Here is an 18,820-nt window from a genome sequence, read left to right as displayed (position 1 = left end):
TGACAATAGTAAATCTGTTGGTGTGTTATTTTTAGACTTTAGTGCAGCATTTGACCTAGTAGATCATGAGATATTGTTAACAAAACTTTTCCACTATAATTTTGATCAGAAAGCTATGGATTGGATGAGATACACGGTCTGTATTCCCTCAGACAGGTAGTATGTAAATGGTGCATTCTCCCCACCTTTCCAGCTTCAATGTGGAGTGCCGCAGGGCAGCTGTTTTGGTCCTTTGCTGTATATATTATATATCAATGATATCTCTCATGTATTGGCTAAATCTGAAGCCACCATATTTGCAGATGACATAACAGTGTATGCCGCAGGGCACTCAAATAGTGAAATAGAAGAGGCATTGAAGCTGGATCTTGAGAGACTCATAGAGTGGGTTAGATTGAACAAGCTTGTGCTTAACATGAGGAAAACCAAAGTGATGGTTGTTGGTTCAAAGAGGAAAAGGTTATTTGAATCCCCTCTACAACTCAGTGCAGAGGGAGTAATAATAGAGCAGGTGAAGGAGAACAAACTACTGGGAATACAGCTGGACGAATGTTTGTCTGGGACATCTCATGTTTCTTATTTATGCAAGAAAATAACTGGAACTGCATGTATGTTACGTAGAGTGTCAAAATATCTCCCAAGGAAGATCTTAAATCAAGTAGCCCAAGCATTAATAGGAAGTCAAATGGCGTACTGTGCAGAGGTTTTGGGAAATGCCAGGAAGGGTGAAATTAAGAGGCTGCAGATAGCACAAAATAAAGCAGCTAGAATCATACTAAAATATCCATATGATACTCCAATTGTTGAGCGTCATAATGCCCTCTGCTGGTCATCAGTTAGGGATACAATTGATAGGTCTGCACTAAATCTATTTTATAATATGCAAATGAAGAAGAGGCCAAAATTGTTCAATTCCAGGTTTCACTTGATGAGGAATAGGCACTCAATCAATACTAGAACTGCACTGACATCTGATTATGCGTCCTTATTCAGTAGTGGAAAACGAAGGGTTTCGTTTTATGTTACATACCTTGGAGCCAAGGTACAGTATTCCGTCCAGGCGATACTTCACAGATAATGCCATACCGACGTTCTACGGCAACACGAAATCTAAAATAATGGAGTCATTGAGGAATGCGCGTCGGGTGGCAATAGCCTGTGATTCGTGGATGTCCGTTGCCACAGACTCATGTAACCATGACTGCACATTACATTAGTCATGACTGGCAGCTACAGTCACATGTGCTCCAAACAAGAGCCATGAATGAAAGTCACACGGGTGCCCATGTGGCTGAACTGTTGCAAAACGTAGCAGAAGAATGGCAGCTCATGACCAAAGATTTAGTGTTGGTTGCTGACAACGCCTCCAACATGGTGGTTGCTGCCCAGATGGGTAAATTTCTCACATGTCAGATGCTATGCCCACACACTGAATCTAGCCTCTCAGTGTGTGCTCAAGCTGCCAAGTGTGTCAAGGCTACTGGGGAGGATCAGACGGATTACCACGTTTTTCCATCGCAGCACCACTGCAAAGTATCACCTTGAGGAGAAGCAGAAGCTACTTGGTCTACCATGTCATAGGCTGAAAACAGATGTCAGCACCAGGTGGAACAGTGCTTATGAGATGGTAGACAGGTTCTTAGAGCAACAACCTGCTATCTGCGCCACCTTGCTGTCTCCCCAGGTGAGAAGAAGAGAGGCCGACCTCTGCACTCTAAGCGAAGCAGATGTGTCAGATGCAGAGGATGCTGTTTAGGCCTTAAAGCCAATGAAAGATGCCACCACTCTCATGTCAGAAGAGAGCAACCCCACAGTGTGTCTGATTGCTCTTTTGCATGCCCAACTCATCCAGAACATAACAGACAGCATTGGAGAGTCACCAATGATCCGGGATATTAAGCATGCCATCAAAGAGGACCTCCAAAAGAGGTACACCATTGAGGAGGAGAAAAACACTCTTCATACAGCCTCTACTCTTGACCCCCGTTTCAAGGCACTGCCTTTCCTCACAGAGGAGGAAAGTCTGGAGACCTACAAAAGAGTGACTGCTGAGGCTGCATCACTGGAGTTAATTCTACCATGTTTTTATGTTAAAATTAATATTAAGATGCAAAATGTCAATCTGGGCTTAAAACAACTTTGACAAAAAATCCCTAAATAACAGTTGATATAATGATGATAATAATAATAATTAAAAAATGTTTTTGATTAAAAATAGAAGAAATTAATAAATTAATTAAAGTAGCATGATAAAATAATTATTTAAAAAGTAATAACAGTAATAGTATTATAGGATAATTAATAGTTACACGAGGCTTTTGATATGGATTAGAGGAAGTCGGTTTTTGTTTGGTTAACTTGAATGTTGTGATGATTGGCATTGTTGTATTTAGCTGTTGTATTTAGCTGTTCTTTCTTATTGTGTTTACCTACAGCAGATCGTGAGAGTAGAAGAGGGTGACGACTCCGAGGAAAATACAGAGAGGTGAGAAGAAGACACACCACTGCCCGAGATCATAGAGGAGCAAGACCAGTGCCCTTCTGCTCCCAAAAAAAGGGCTTCATCTTTGCTTGTGAATCTGCTGGGGCAGACCTTCACAGAAGGTAGAGTTCAGCCCAAGACGGCCTATGCCAGAGCTGAGGAGGAAATGGAAAGGTACCGTAAAGCTCCACCACTTTCTCTCTCTGAGGACCCTCTATGCTGGTGACGTGTCCATGAGGTGATGTTTCCCCTCCTGTCCAAGTTGTGCAAGAGATATTTGTGCATCCCAGGCCCCAGCGTTGCCACAGAACGAGTTTTCTCCACTGCAGGAGATGTAGTTACAGCTCAGCGAAGCACATTAACACCTGAGCATGTAGACCAACTTGTGTTTTTACACAAGAATTTAGAAATTCCAGCATTCACTAGCTAAGCACATGTTGCACTTACATGCATTGTCCATTTAATTGTGGCATTTTTATGCATAATGTTATTATTTACCACATGTTCTATTGACAGTGCTATATATTAGACCTGCTTTTTATTTTGATGTTTTAATATGCACTACAAAAAATCTTTATTTTTTGTAGTACTTTTCAGTGTTTGAAAAGAAAGCTGCTATTTATTTGAAAGGGGCAGCTGTTTAAATTAAGTGACTCATTTGTTACAAATAATTGTTTAAATAAAAGAGAGTTAATTCACCTGATTGTTTGTATTTATTTTATTGACAAGGGGGACTTAGGATAGTATGGAGTAATTGGACATCGCAAAATAGGGAGAAAATATTTATTTTGTTTTTAATCAGAAATTGAGATGCATCGATAATCGTTTTGTAATCGAATCGTAGCTCTTTGAATCGTAATCAAATCGAATCGTGAGGTGACTGAAGATTCCCACCCCTAATGGCTAGCCTATGCTCAAACTCAAGTTTCTGAGAACTTTCCTGTGACTCCCGAGCCCTCTCGTGGGCCTCCAGTTGAAGATGAGCCAAACGGACCTTCAGCCGTGCATCAACCCTCGACCCAGAGGAGCTCGGCGAGAAAGCCTCGAACCTTGGCAAGGTAGCCGGGGGATTCTCTGCCTTTACCTCCGTTCTGGCGGAACCCCCAGCGCTCAGCGGTGGTTCGGGATCTTTCCCAGACACCAGGGACGACACGTCAAGCTGGCTGGAAGGTAACAGGACAGGCAAGGTAAAGACTTCCAACTCCACCAGCTTATCCCACACCACGGACTTAATCTCCCTTTTAAGAAGACTCCTCGAAACCGAAATACCAAAGTGATCCCAAATCGCTAATAAGTCTGCTTTACGGCACTGGTCGAAAACAATAAACGAAGGTTCTGCAATAAATTCACCTAAATCAAACGAAGCCATTTTTATTTCCTTCACTATGCACAGCACGAAATAAACACACAATACACCAACACTGCACAACTCTAGAGCTACACAACACACCGATGTAGAGATGCAGTAATGCACAATGCAAAACACAAGATTATTCACACGAAATACGCGCTATCCCGGATGAGCCCCCAATTTGTTACGACTCTCAGGTGTCTAGGGGTAGGAGGGAGTATGTAACATATTTTGTGAAATAAAATGACCGGGTGGAAAGGTGTTGTGCATGTTAAGTGGAAACAATCAAGACAGACAAGGTGTCAGGTGCTATTAAAGGTGTTATATTATAAGAGTGCAAGTGATTGTGTTTTACACAAAACGAAGACACAACTAGGTCACAAGGCCAAGGGACATGGATGTAGCCAAAGAAATGAAATAAACAAAACCAAACAGAGCTAGAACAAAAGATAATCTGACTAACTAACTAAGCACAACAAAAGACTGCCTATCTAACTACTCTTACAAACAAAATACATGGTTGGCAACCACCCCTTTTCTAATGTGTCTATACAAGTTCCTCCTGTGTGTAGCATCGGTGTATAGAGGCCTCTGTCTTACCTGCCCCAGGGCCTGAACCACACACAGACAACCACATATACACACAAGCAGGAGGACGATTACACACACAGGTCTCTAAATCTCTACAGGCGCATACACAAACACACAGCAAAAATGAACAGAGATCAATGAGAGAGAGACGGTGAGCGGTAGCAGCCACTCAGCTTTTATGTTCCAGAAGAGGGACGTGATTGGTGGAGGCAGGACCAGAATAACGATGATTGACAGTGGGGATAGCGAATGGAATGATGAATGGCCCTCCTGCAGCATTACAGAGGGAAAAAACACACACAACGACGTGGAACGTAACAATGACACAGTACAGTCACGGATGGAAATTAAACTCCGTAAACATTTGATAATATATTTTAAAACATAACGGTAGACCGTCAGCTTACCTCGAGTTCGTTCTGCAATCGTTCGTTCAGGTTGATGGGCGCTTCTGCACCGGACTGTCAATCACACTGTGTGAAAATCTGTTTGGACTACATATCCCATCAGGAATACTGCATCTGGCTTCTATGTTTGGTTTTCATATGAATAAGTTGTACCAGATAGACTCAGACCTGGTTGTAGCTACATATTCATGATTTCAAGGCTTCCGTAGCTAGAGCTAGTTTTGTCCAAAACTAGATAATCGTGAACGTTAGCTATGCTGCTCGAGCTTTCATATTGTATGTGAAACTAGCTATCCTAATATTAATGTAACGTTATACCAGCGATGTTTAGTGTACAGTAACATTATCACGACTACTCTCTTGTTACTACTATAAGCTAGCTTACAGCTGTGTTATTACAGCAAATAGTGGTAAATTAGCTATAGACTAACTTAGCTATAGCTTGTCGGACAAGCAAGGATTAATTAAGAATATACTTATTTTCTGAATCCAGTGGTTCCAACAGTGAATGTCCTTGTTAAAATGTTCAGCACTCTGAATACTGAACCAAGCGATATTGCATGCTAGAACCCCTCACTTAACCTACATGTAAAATATATTTTATAAGATTTAATTTAATAATTATGTTTAAAATTAGAATTATCAATTAAATCGCAAAATTCTTTGATAGGTCAGTCTACAGAAAACTGGTGGAATCAACTAACAAGTCAAAACAAGCTGTATATCAGGTTTTCAGATTAAATAATTGAATTCAATAAGAAGCAGTCAATTATATTAATGAATTGAAAACATACATTCTTTATTGAATGCAGGCACACTACTTATAAATTACACAACAGAAGACATACAGCAAAACCTTAAACAACTAATCTAGAAATACCAGAAAATAGAGAGAGACAGATAAGAGAGTGAGACAGAGAGGGAAACGGATCGGCCAGACCTTGCCAAAGTATCACCCACTTCCAGCATCAGCGCCACAAGGAAACCAGCTAAAAACACCTAGGAACCACCACCAAAATAAAAAGAGGAAAACTCTTCTTCTTCCAGGCTCTGAAACCAAAAGCAACACAACACCTTTTTCCTGTGGCAATCTTAAATACCTTACCCAGCATGGCTTGAGGATGTTTTGCCCTGATTGGGTGATGCTGAGTTAAGGTGTAGGATAGAAGGGAAGGGGGGCCAGACTAATTTATGACAAGGACTGGCCTACCTAAAGATTGCATTCAAACTTAAAGAGGACATGGGAAAGGGAAATGTTAGGCATGTAGGGTCTCCGACCCCCGATATGGTGTCCTGTGTCATCTGGTTTGTCTGTTCTGAAGAGGTGAGACCCATAGATTGTCAGCCTAGACTAGGGTATCAGTGGAATTTAAAATTGCCCCAGTCACATTTTCTTTGATGCTTGTGATGGGGAGGCCTGGCCACATTCTTATTCACTGTCTCCCTCTCTAAGGCCAAAATCTAAACACTACATATCCTACAAGCTTATAGCATACAGCAGTTTTGACGAGGGTTAGCTAGGAAGGCAGACAGCCAAGCCCTTGTTTTGGATGAGTGGTAGCGAATGAATACCTTCACCCCTTAGCTAAATCATTTATATTAATTTAGTATTAGCTGAATGATATTATGATTTGATTAAGATTGACTATAATCTTAATCTTGACTATAATCCCCCACCCCGGATACCCCCACCTGGACCCCCCAGCCCCCCCCCCCCCCCCCCCCCCCCACTCAACTTACTCCAATGACTGAACCTTGCACTGCCGCACCTTGCTAATAATATATTTATCATATTTATACCGATCCACTGTCTATACTGTTTATAATTGTCTATACTGTTTATACCACATTGTATTGTATTCATATTTATCATATTGTATTCATATTTATTCACTAATGTACATACACCTTACTGCACTTTACTGTTTCTTTTGCACTTCTGGTTAGATGCTAACTGCATTTTGTTGTCTCAGTACATGTATTCTGTGCAATGACAATAAAGTTGAATCTATCTATCTATCTATAATGTGTAATTTTAATAATAATTAATTTAATTATTAATTTGAATTGCTAATTTAAAGTTTGTATAATTATGAGACTGATTATTACATGCTGGCGCCACCTGTGAGGATATTGATGTATATCTGCTACAGTTTGGTGCCCCACTATGAGAAGTAGCGGCATGTCCCCTACAGTGTATAAATATCTTTGCCATGGCCGCGCCTGCCATTGAGCTTCAAAATGTGTTTTCAAGACCCACGGAGAGTCAATGGGTGACATCACAATAGCTTTGTCCATATTTTTTACAGACTCTGAGTCAAACATGGCTCCGTCCATGAATTGGCTTCATGCGCTTGTGAGCAGCTCCCATAGGAATCCATGGAACCGGTAAACGGAAGCTGTCTCCAGTTCTTGTATATCTCGATAGTCAGTGCTGATGAGCAATAAATCGATGAGGTCTCGGAGACTCGGACAAAAAACATAGACTAGCTGAATGCGAGAGGAGAATCTCAGCTCTATGGCAAGCCCTTTTAACATCCAAAAGCTTGTCCGGATTCTCATTACAGATATCTGTAATTCATTTATGACAAGTCAAAATGCCAATTTAAGATATCACTAATTACATTTTGACTAGTCAAAACGCTAATTTAACATACTGTATCTGTAATTACATTTTGACTAGTAAGATTTCGCCATTAAGTTCAAAGGAACCCCAAATAAAGATATACAATTCAGTTTTGACTATCTAAAACGTGAATTCCAGATATCTCCATTTAAATTATGACTAGTCATAACTCAGATTCGAAATATCTTCACTTTAGTTCTGACTAGTCATAATTCCAAGTAAAGATATCTTTAATTCCTTGTTTTTGAAGATATCTAAATTATCTTTTTTGATATCTGAAACTAAGATATTACTAGTCAAAATACAATAGTAGATATCCTGAACTGGAGTTATGACTAGTCAAAACTGAAGTGGAGATATCTTGAATTTGAGTTATTTATGGCAAGCCCTCTTAACATTTAATAGCCTCTCCAGATTCACATTACAGATATCTGTAATTAATTTATGACTAGTCAAAACTTTAATTTAAGATATCTCTAATCTCTAATGATCATCTGAAAATTGATCATGATCATCTGAAAATCATACAGGATTATACAGACTCATATAATGATCATCTAGTAATCCATACACTCAGATATTATAGATAAATTATATCTTTATATATCTCTGTCTCAATAAATCTGAGCCTATGGATAGGGTCTTCAAACATCAAGGGTGTTTTGTAAGAAATAATTCCAAACCTCTACTGTAAAAAAGCACAGAATCCACTGCATGAATATTTGGCAAGGTGAACTTCAAGAATCTAGTGGAGTTTGTGGAAAATTGTTGGGTTTAATTATTTTTATTAAACTTTAAATAGCAGTATGTAGGGAATTGAAAGTAAATTTTGGACGATTTTACTAACCTATAGTTTCAATTTCCTGCTGTAAAAATGCCCAGAATCCCTTGCATGGATTCCAGGGTAGCAGCACTTAAGGAATGTATTAGAGTTTGCAAAAAACAGTTTGATTTAAATTTTAATGAAATGGAAATTTTTATAAGCACCATCTAAAACATTCAACACTGTTTTCTGAGGATTTTGCCATTCCCTTAAATCAAAATTGCTACAGTAAAAATTCACAAAATCCATTGCATGAATACCTGTGAAGGTATTCTTCAAGAATATACTGGAGTTTGCATAAAACAGTTGGCTTATACTATTTTATTCAATTTTAAAGAAGAACGGCCATTTTGGCTGATTTGCCATCCCATAGTAAAAATCTATGGAATCCATGGCATGAATACCTGGGAAGGTCTTCTTCAAGATTGTATTGGGCTTTTCAGAAAACAATCTGATTTCATTTTTTTATAGCTTTTTTTTAAAAGTACCATGTATACGTAGGATTGAATGGCCATTTTGGGGGAAATGGCAAACACATAATTTCAAATTACTACAGTAAAAATACACAGAATCCATGGCATGAATGCCTGGGAAGGTGGTCTTCAAGAATATATTGGAGTTTGCCAAACAAGTATGGTTTAATTATTATTATTTATTTAATTTTATTTTTGTTTGTTTTTTGGGAATTTTAGAAATTACCATGTATTGAATTGAATGGGCATTTTGGTGGATTTTGCCATCCCATAATTCCTGTGGTACAAATACAGAATCCATAGCATGAATACCTGGGGAGGTGGTCTTCAAGAATATATTGAAGTTTCCTGAAAACAGTGAGATTTAATTTTTTTAAATTTAATTTTAAAAAGTAGCATGTATTGAATTAAATGGGCATTTTGGAATATTTTGCCATCCCATAATTCCAAATTCATTCAGTGAAAATGCACAGAATCCATGGCATGTATACGTGGGAAGGTGGTCTTCAAGAATATACTTGACTTTGCAGAAAATAGTTTGATTTAATCAGTTTACTGCATTTAAAAAATGGTATGTATAGAATTTAATGACCATTTTGGAGGATTTTGCCATCCCATAATTCCAGATTCCTACAGTAAAAATACACAAACACCTTTGCACAAATACCAGGGATGTAGGAACTCAAAAATCGAGTTGAATTTTCGCAAAACTATTTGAATTGATTATTTTATGTAATTTTTTAAAAACGGCATGAATTTAACGCAATTGCCATTTTAGAGTATTTAAATCTCAATTTTGAAGTATTTAATACTCCATTCTGGAGTATTTAAAAAAAGATTATTCATTCATTTATTTAGGCTGTTTTTTTGGAAAGCGCAAGAACTTTATCTGCGGTAGAATTGCGGCACAATCAGTTTACCGTAAAGAGCGATGAAGACATTTTTTGGTGCCGATAGCTTGACTGATTTTTCTCAAAGTGCGGATGGCGTGACCGCAGTCGTTTTTTCGAACCACTTTTGTCCACAACGGCGCCTCATATACTCGAACAGTGTTTGTCGCTGGACATCCGGGTGCTGTGATCTGTTGAGCGGTGTGGTGTTTTGGTGGAGCGAAGTTCAAACAGTTTATGGCTTTTGTTTTGTTCTTTTTTTCTTTTGACTGTTAGGTGTGGACACTTCTGAAAGGATTAGGATTTAGAGAAGCACGAGCACATCCCGGCTTGGGATTTCCGGCCGGGGTTAGCCGTGTAGAAAGACATTTAAAAGGTTTAAAATAGGGAAAGCGCCAGTTCGACGATTAGGTGGAGCTGAGTTTGGTCCATACGGAGTTGCCGTAGCTGTCTCAGATTCAGGAAACGGGCGGTAAACGAGTGGGAAGTGGGAATATCGGCTGATAGTGTTTGTGATTTCTTTTAGCTGGTTAGCTGCAAATCAACGTCAACATTAATGCGGAGTCGACGGGCAACAGTTTAAAATAAAACTTGTCTCTGGAAGGGTGCATTGTGCTACGCTGGTTTTGTTTTTGTCTGTTTTTTTGTTTGTTTTTTTTTTTACTTAGTTTGGCTTTTTTTTGAGTGATTAAACGATATTGACTTTGTTTTGCGGACGTCGGGACGTGGTAGCAATAGGTTTGGGTGTCCCGGGGAGTTTTTGTAGGAATATCGACCGACGGCCTGCATAGGTCCGGAACGGTATTCCTGCACTGCTCCTCCTTACAATCCCTGACAGGATGGCGGGGAGGGAGACCGATGGTGACAGCATGGAGGAAGGTGAGAGGGGGGCGAGTGAGTGGCAGGTGGTGAGAGGGAACAGAGGCATGAAGGAAAGTAGAAGTAAAAGAGAGAGAAAAGAGGACGGATCTAGCTCAGGTGGAACGGATAGTGAGGGGAGCGAGAGGAAGGAGGAGGACCCGAAGGCATAGTGGTGAGATTTGAGGGAGAGGGGGGAATAAAGAAAGTCGATCCGCTGAAGCTAACTAAAACTATTAGAGGACAAATTGGTGAAGTGAAGTATGCAAGAGTTTTGGGAGATGGAAACTTGCTTATAGGATGCGACAATGAAGGTCAGATGGAGAAGGCAAAGAAAATGAGTAGTGTTGGAAAAGCTAAAGTAGCCAAAGTAGTAAGAGTGGGGGAGCAGAGGGGTGGTGGGTGCAAGGGGGTAATTTCTGGATTACCTCTTGTAGTTAGCATGAAGCAACTGGTAGAGAACTTGAGGGTGTGGAATAGGTTAGTTAAAAGTGCTAAAAGAATGACAAGGGGGGTGGAGAAAGAAGAAACTGAGACCGTTTTGATTGAGTTTGAAACAAAGGTTCTCCCAAAGGAATTATACTTTGGATTTGTGAGATACAGAGTTAGAGAGTTCATACCAAAGTCAATGAGGTGTTTTAACTGCCAGGAATTTGGGCATGTGGCTAAGGTGTGCAAAGGGAAGAGAAGGTGTGCTAGATGTGGTGGGGAACATGAGTATGGGAAGTGTGGAGAGGGAGTGAGACCAAAATGTTGTAACTGTGGAGGGAATCATAGTGTGGCTTATTGGGGTTGTGAAGTGTTGAGAAGAGAGGTGGAGGTGCAGGAGATAAGGAGGAAGGAAAAAGTCTCATTTGCTGAGGCAGTTAGGATGGAAAAACAGAATGAGGAGGGAGGATGTAGCAAAGAACAAGCGGTAGCAAAAGAAAAGCAAGATAAGAAGAGTGCATGGATAGAGAAGAAGAAATTGGTGACCTTCATAGCAGGAGTGATAAATGCAACGGCTGAGATAAAATCTAAAACAGAAAGGATTCAGGTTATTGTCAAAGCAGCAGTACACCACTTGGATATGATAGGTTTAAAATGGGAAGAAGTAAGGGATGAACTCAGTGTACAGTCAAGTCAAGAAACGGCATGTGTGGGTTGATTGTACTAATAATTTTAATTCTTCAGTGGAATGCGAGAAGCCTGGTTGCTAATGGGCAAGATTTTAAGCAGTTTGTAGCCAGTAGGAGAGAAAAAAAATCCTGGTTAAAGTCTAATTTGGATTTTGTTTTATATGGTTATGTGGCAGTGAGGCGAGATAGGACAGAGGGGGGAGGAGGAGGATGTGTCACTTTTGTAAAGCAAGGTGTCCCTTACAGAGTAATAGGTATAGGTAATGAGCAAGAGTATGTGGTAGTAAAAGTGTGGGCAGAAAGGAAAGAGTTAGTGATTGTGAATTACTATAATCCATGCAAAAGACTAGAGTTAAGCAAGCTTGAGGAGATAGAAGGGCAGAATGGTAGTAGCACGGTTTGGTGTGGTGATTTTAATGGACATAACACATTATGGGGGAGTGACAGAACAGATGCTAATGGGCAGGTGATAGAAGAGTTGTTAGATGAAAATAACTTAGTATGTTTAAATGATGGCAGTAGTACAAGAATAGATGTTAATTCAGGGAGAGAGGCTGCACTTGATCTTACACTTGTGTCAAACAACATAGCAGCAGTGTGTGATTGGACAGTGTACCAAGAAGGTACTATAGGGAGTGATCATTACCCAGTCTGGTGTAAGATAAATATTGCTGTCTCATTGACCATAGAGAACACAGGTGGGAAATGGATCCTTGGGAAAGCTGATTGGGAGAAATTTCTGGAAGGAAGTGATAGATATTTAAGTCAGGTTAATGATGGACACATAGACACAGAGTCACTTGACAGCAAAATAAAACAAGGCATAATGACAGCTGCATTCGAATCCATTCCTAAAAGTAAAGGTAGTATGAAGAAGAAAGTGGTACCATGGTGGGATGATAAGTGTAAGGAAGCAGTGAGAAATAGAAATAAGGCGTTTAAACTAGTCAAAAGAACTCATAATTTTCAACATATGATTCAGTACAAGCAGGCCCAGGCAGTAGTAAGGAGGATAATAAGACAGACAAAAAAGACACATTGGAGAAAGTACTGTGGTACAATTGGAAACACAACTCAGGTGGGAGAAGTATGGGGGATGATAAAAAAGATGGGAGGGGACAGGAGGGAGTGGAGTTATCCGGCTCTGACCGATGGAAATGAAACTGCAGTAACAAATAAAGAAAAGGCAGAGTTATTGGCAAATACGTTTGTTAGGGTACATAGCTCCAATAATTTATCAGTAGAAGGAAGAAGAGGCAAAGAGAAAACAAAGTCTGAAAATATGGAGGCTTTATGCAGAAAGGATAGTAATGATGATGGACAAAATTTACCTTTCATCATGGGAGAATTAAAAAGGGCACTAGATAAAACAGGAAAGACAGCACCGGGTAAAGATGAGACATGTTATAGCATGTTAAAACATCTGAGTGTAGGAAGTCTGGGGAAATTGTTGTCACTGTATAATAAAGTGTGGGAAGAGGGGAGAATGCCAAGGAGCTGGAAGGAGGCGATAATTATTCCAATAAGGAAACCTGGAAAAGATGCCAGCAGGCCTGGAAACTATAGACCGATTGCCTTGACATCACACATTTGTAAGTTAATGGAACGTATGATAAATGAGAGGTTAATGTATTTTTTGGAAAAAGGAGGTATGGTGGCGTCGTATCAAAGTGGATTCAGGAGAGGAAGGAATACTATGGATCCAATGTTGTGTCTGGAGAATGAAATAAGGAAAGCGCAAGTAAATAAAGAGACAGTGGCTGCAGTGTTTTTTGATGTTGAGAAAGCGTATGATATGCTATGGAGAGAGGGACTTCTAATCAAACTGCACGTAATGGGAGTTGGAGGGAAAAAGTTTAATTGGGTTATGGACTTTTTAGATGGAAGGACTATTCAGGTGAAGATAGGGTCAGAGTTATCAACCAAATATGTTGTGGAAAACGGGACACCTCAGGGAAGTGTAGTAAGTCCAACTTTATTTTCCATCATGATAAATGACATATTTATGAATATCCCTATGGATATGGGGAAGTCATTGTTTTCAGATGACGGGGCTTTGTGGAAAAGAGGGAGAAATGTTGAACACATAGTGAAGACAGTGCAAGATGGAATTAATCAAGTTGAAAAGTGGGGAACAAAGTGGGGAGTTAAATTTTCAGTTGAAAAAACAAAATCTATGCTCTTTACAAGAAAGAAACTCAGGGAATGCAATTCGAAATTGTATGGAAATAATTTAGAGAAAGTTGTGAGTTTTCGTTTTTTTGGGAGTATATTTTGATATGAGGTTAACATGGAGGGAGCATATTAGATATGTTGTTAGTAGATGTAAAAAAGTGATAAATGTCACGAGGTGTCTTGCAGGATTGGAGTGGGGAGCTGATATAGCATCTCTGAAATATATTTATGTAGCCTTAATTAGATCAAGATTAGACTATGGAAGTATCGTATATGGATCAGCAGCATAATCTGTGCTGGCGGACCTAGATGTTATACAAGCTTGGGCTTTACGAGTGTGTTTAGGAGCAGTTAAAACTTCCCCAGTGTGTGCACTCCAAGTGGAAGCTGGTGAAATGCCACTGTGGTTGCGTCGGAAACAGCTGGTGGCTAACTACTGGGTTAATCTAAGGGGGCATGGAGATAGTCATCCAACAAAAAGGGTACTGCAGACAAGCTGGGAGAAGGAGAGGATGGAAAAATCAAGTTTTGGATGGGCAGGAGATCAAGTGGCAAGAGATATGGGAGTATATGATAAAGAGTTTGGCGAAACTGTGGTGTGGCCTGTTAGACCTGTCTGGGAGTTAGAAAGTGTGGGGGTAGATCTGGAATTACTTAAGATTAAGCATAGTAATAAGAATGCTGACTTAGTTAGTGAATATTATAACTATAGGGACTGTAAGTATAAAGGCAGTGTTCAGATTTTTACAGATGGATCAAAGGATCCGCAGACAGATGCGACAGGGGCTGCAGTTGCTGTGCCTAGTTACCAAGTGGGAATTAGCAAGAAAACATCGGATTGTTTAAGTGTGTATGCGGTTGAATTGTTTGCCATATTGATGGCATTAGAATGGGCTGAACGGGGTAGGGTTAACAAAATAGTAATATGTAGTGATTCTGTGTCGGCCATTGCAAGTATTAAGGCAGGTACAGCCAGAAATCACCAGGATCTGCTGTATGAAATCTTGTTTGCCAATTCAAGAGTGGTTAGGCAAGGGAAAAGTGTTACATTCATGTGGGTCCCAGCACATTTAGATATCCCGGGAAACGAGAGAGCAGATACGTTGGCAAAAGAAGCAGTCAAAAAGGGAAGTGTTGAAATCAATATCAAGTTATCTAAATCAGAGGGAAAGGGCATTGTGTGGGGAAATATTAATAAAGAATGGCAGCAGCACTGGGATCAGGAGAGAAGGGGGAGACATTTACATCTGATACAAAATAGAGTAGGCAGTGTAAGAAAGAGGGGAGGAAACAGAAGAGAGGAGGTTGTAATATCAAGATTAAGAATAGGACACAGCAATTTACGCAGCACGCTTCATCTTATAGGTAAACATCCAACCGGTCTTTGTGAAATCTGTCAGGTACCAGAAACCGTAGAACACGTTATCATTAACTGCAATAAATATAGGTCGGAAAGGAAGGATATGATGGAGGAGATGGGAGGATTGGGGATAACAGGAGCAGGATTGAGGAATGTACTGGAGTGTGGTGCTAGTGGGCAGGGGAGGAGATGTTTTATTAACTACCTTCAGGGAACGGGACTGTTAATGATAGTGTGACAGTCAATAAGCTGTAGGAGTTAATTTACTCCGAAAGATGGCAGTAATGTAACTTTCAAGGATGTAAGCTGCCGGTAAACAACACCGAAGAAGAAGAAGAAGAAGCGTTTGTCGCTGTATGATTAGGCGGTAGGAATTGTTTGGTCAAAATCCCCAGTCAAATAGAAAATTATTATTATTTTTTTTACTAATAAAAACATGACCATGGCTTCTGTGTTGGATGCACTGTGGGAGGACAGAGATGTTAGATTTGACATTACCCCGCAGTAAGTATGAATACGTTTAACTATCGGGTTTTCTTTGCCAGGTGTTGAGTTATCCGTAACTAGGAACGCGGTAGCACCTAACTTAGCTAGCAAACCTAATATACGGGTAGCCTGGCCATTCAGGTTTCCATTCACTGGTGTCGATGACAGTGTTGCCTAATTAAGCCATTTCTGGTTTAAGCTAAGAGTGGAAGCAAGCTTCTACCAAGCCAGCAACATTTGTACTAGATCATATTGGCTAGCTAACTGACACGACCTTTTTAGCCTAAATTACTTGGCTAAATTAATGCTAGCTAGCTATCATTTATCTGGCTCAATGGATAGGTGGTTATCATTTTACCATTCAGTTGTAGCTTCGACTAGCTAAATCCAGAACAGTTTTAGCTTAGCGATGTCGAGTAACGGACTGTTGTGCGACCTAGTGCTACAAGGTTAACCACTGATTATGCAGCTAACATTAACTTGGCTAATGCAATATGTTGGCTGCTAGGCTACGCTGTCATAGTTTTTTCCGACCGTGAAGAATGCCTTACTTGTTTACATCATCGAGATATACAAGAACTGGAGACAGCTTTCGAAGTGCTATCCTAAAATTTCTTCTTCCCGTGAAGAGTGCCTGGCCCGCAAGAGTAGAAATGTGTTAACACTGCGACACAATTACATCGAGAAATACCATCTATGGGGGGGGGACGCTCGCTGTATTCGGTAACTGCATTTAGATCAAACACGCCATTCACAAAAATATAAAAACGCTCGTCAATCTGTTTATAATGCCATCATAGCGCGGAGTGTTTAAAACTATAAAACCACCCCCTTAATAAAATAAAATAAAAACTGTAGGCTACACGTTAACTTTAAATATAGACCAACTAGTCTGATTTTGACAACTTCGTGATTAAACTGGCTCACGTTTTAGTTTATAAAACTCAGAAGTGACTTAAATATCCACTGAGCACTAGTGACTTACTACTAGCATTTTAGGATAAATTCTGCAGCCTATTTGACAATACTTGGTGAATACTTTGTGTACTAAATGTTAGAAGTTCAAGTCTAAGCTTAAGTATATTTTCCTGATGTGTAGGCCTATATGTGTTCAAAAGTGAACCAAGTAGACTTTCTTATTTTAAGAAAGAATGCTATATTAGTGTGCTTATAAAACTTTATATGGTCCATCTTTTCAGAGTTCCTTTATTCAAGTAGTAGGATATTTCACAGCACCTTATTCCCAAATTCCCCTCCTCAGTCAATGAGAATTCTTTTTAGAGCCCTAATTCTATAGAAGAAAAAAAAACTGTAGGCTACACATTATGTAGAGACCCACTAGTCTGACTTTGACAACTTTGGGACTAAACTGGCTCACGTTTTAGTTAATAACACTCAAGAGAAAATTGAACATCCACTGAGCACTAGTGACTTACTACTACTTAAATATTGTAGTATAATTTCTGAAACCTACTTGAGAATACTTGCTGTACCAAAGCTTGCAAATAAATTCAAGTGTAAGCGTAAGTATATTTTCCTGATGTGTATACACTCCTGGGCAAAAAAATGGCCCAATCCCAAAATGGCATAATATTAAGCTTTTAATGGTCTTAACAACAAATTGTTGGGGGGGTGTTGCCCTTTTTCAGGTTAGAGCAACAGCCCCTCAAAATGTCTGTGCACGTCCCTGCTAGTAGGCCTATAGCATTCTTTCTTAACATAAGAGAGTCTACTTGGTTCACTTTTGAACAAGTATAGGCCTACTCATCAGGAAAATATACTTAAGCTTACACTTGAACTTCTTTGCAACATTTAGTACACAAGTATTCTCAAGTAGGCTGCAGAATTTATACTAAAATACTTAAGTAGTAGTAAGTCACTAGTGCTTGGTGGATGTTGAAGTTACTTCTGAGTTTTATGAACTGAAACGTGAGCCAGTTTAATCACAAAGTTGTCAAAATCATACTAGGTGACCTATTTTTAACGTTACTGCGTAGCCTACAGTTTGTATTTTATTTTATTAAGGGGGTGGTTTTATGGTTTTAAACACTCGATGATGCTATGATGGCATTATGAACAGATTTCCGTGCGTTTTTATATTTTTGTGCATGGTAGGTTTGATCTAAATGCAGTTACAGAATATAGAGTTTTTTTCCGAAGATGGTATTCTCGATGTACTTGTTTTGCCGTGTTAACACATTTTTATGTTTGCGGGTCAGGCACTCTTCAAGGTAAGAAGAAATTTTAGGACAGCGCTTCCAATATTGCTTGTGTCGAAAGTGCTGCAACGAAAAACCGATTGATTTACTCAGGAGCCACATCTGTTGCGGTCGCGGGAAATTTTACGACAACATAAGTGATTTAGATAATCAGGTATGTAGTGTAGTGCTCATTATCTAGGCTTCACCAAGATCATGTCTTCAGTGTGGTACAGTTTGGTATAAAGCATTTTAGTTTTACAAATGGGTGTTTTTAAAAATTATCACGGTGATAAGGAGATGTGTCTTTTGATTCCCAATTCCCAACCTTCTGCCAGTGTGCGATGATGCATATCCCTAGGGAGGTCAAACCTGTTTTGGTGATTTTGCAGCAAACAGAGTTTGACAGTTTATTTTTAATCCATAATGGCATAAATGCTACTGTATAATTTATGTTTTCTCACGGGAGTAGGGTCTAGCGGCTACAGAGAACCCCAGGGATCGAATGTAGAAAAATAAGTAATGTAGAAAAAATATGTGGAAATTTGAGAGCGCGGATTACTAGCCTAAATTGTAGACAACCAGAGACGATTTGTTGGACGGTTGGATTTTGAAGCTGTTACAGTACATGCTTTTTAAAAGTAAGTTGCTAACAAGTTGCTATGTTGAAACTACAACAATGGTCGCATTTTTGCAACCACCCGCCTGCATGCAGCAACTGTTGTAGTTTCAATATAGCAACTTACCATTTACACCTCTTAAGGCACAAGCCAAATCTTGCCAATCCTTACCCATTTAGGGGGTACCCTATTTAAAGCTTTATAACTCCAGATGTGAACACCACAAAGACTTGAAAAATGGCTTAAAAGAAGCAAGACATTTGTACATTTTACAATACTAACGCAGATTAGTTTATATTCATAATTTTGGAAGAAATAAAGTGCCACAAATGCAATTGTTTTGACAAAAAAACAAAAATAAA

General features: G+C 39.5%; 1 protein-coding gene across 2 annotated transcripts in view; it reads left to right on the top strand.

Annotated features, from left to right (window-relative positions):
* The first annotated feature begins 15,461 nt into the window (after positions 1-15,461).
* bbs5 (Bardet-Biedl syndrome 5) overlaps positions 15,462-18,820 on the top strand; it is a 47,613-nt gene continuing 44,254 nt past the window's right edge. For both annotated transcript variants that reach the window (XM_035409211.1, XM_035409210.1), the window contains exon 1: positions 15,462-15,658. In XM_035409211.1, coding sequence (XP_035265102.1) covers positions 15,613-15,658 — 46 coding nt within the window. In that variant the 5' untranslated portion in view covers positions 15,462-15,612. The remainder of the gene's footprint in view (positions 15,659-18,820) is intronic.

Source organism: Anguilla anguilla, chromosome 3, assembly GCF_013347855.1.
Source record: "Anguilla anguilla isolate fAngAng1 chromosome 3, fAngAng1.pri, whole genome shotgun sequence".
Lineage (NCBI taxonomy): Eukaryota > Metazoa > Chordata > Actinopteri > Anguilliformes > Anguillidae > Anguilla > Anguilla anguilla.
Note: the sequence above shows the minus strand (reverse complement) of the source record. Positions and strands in the feature narration are given on the sequence as shown.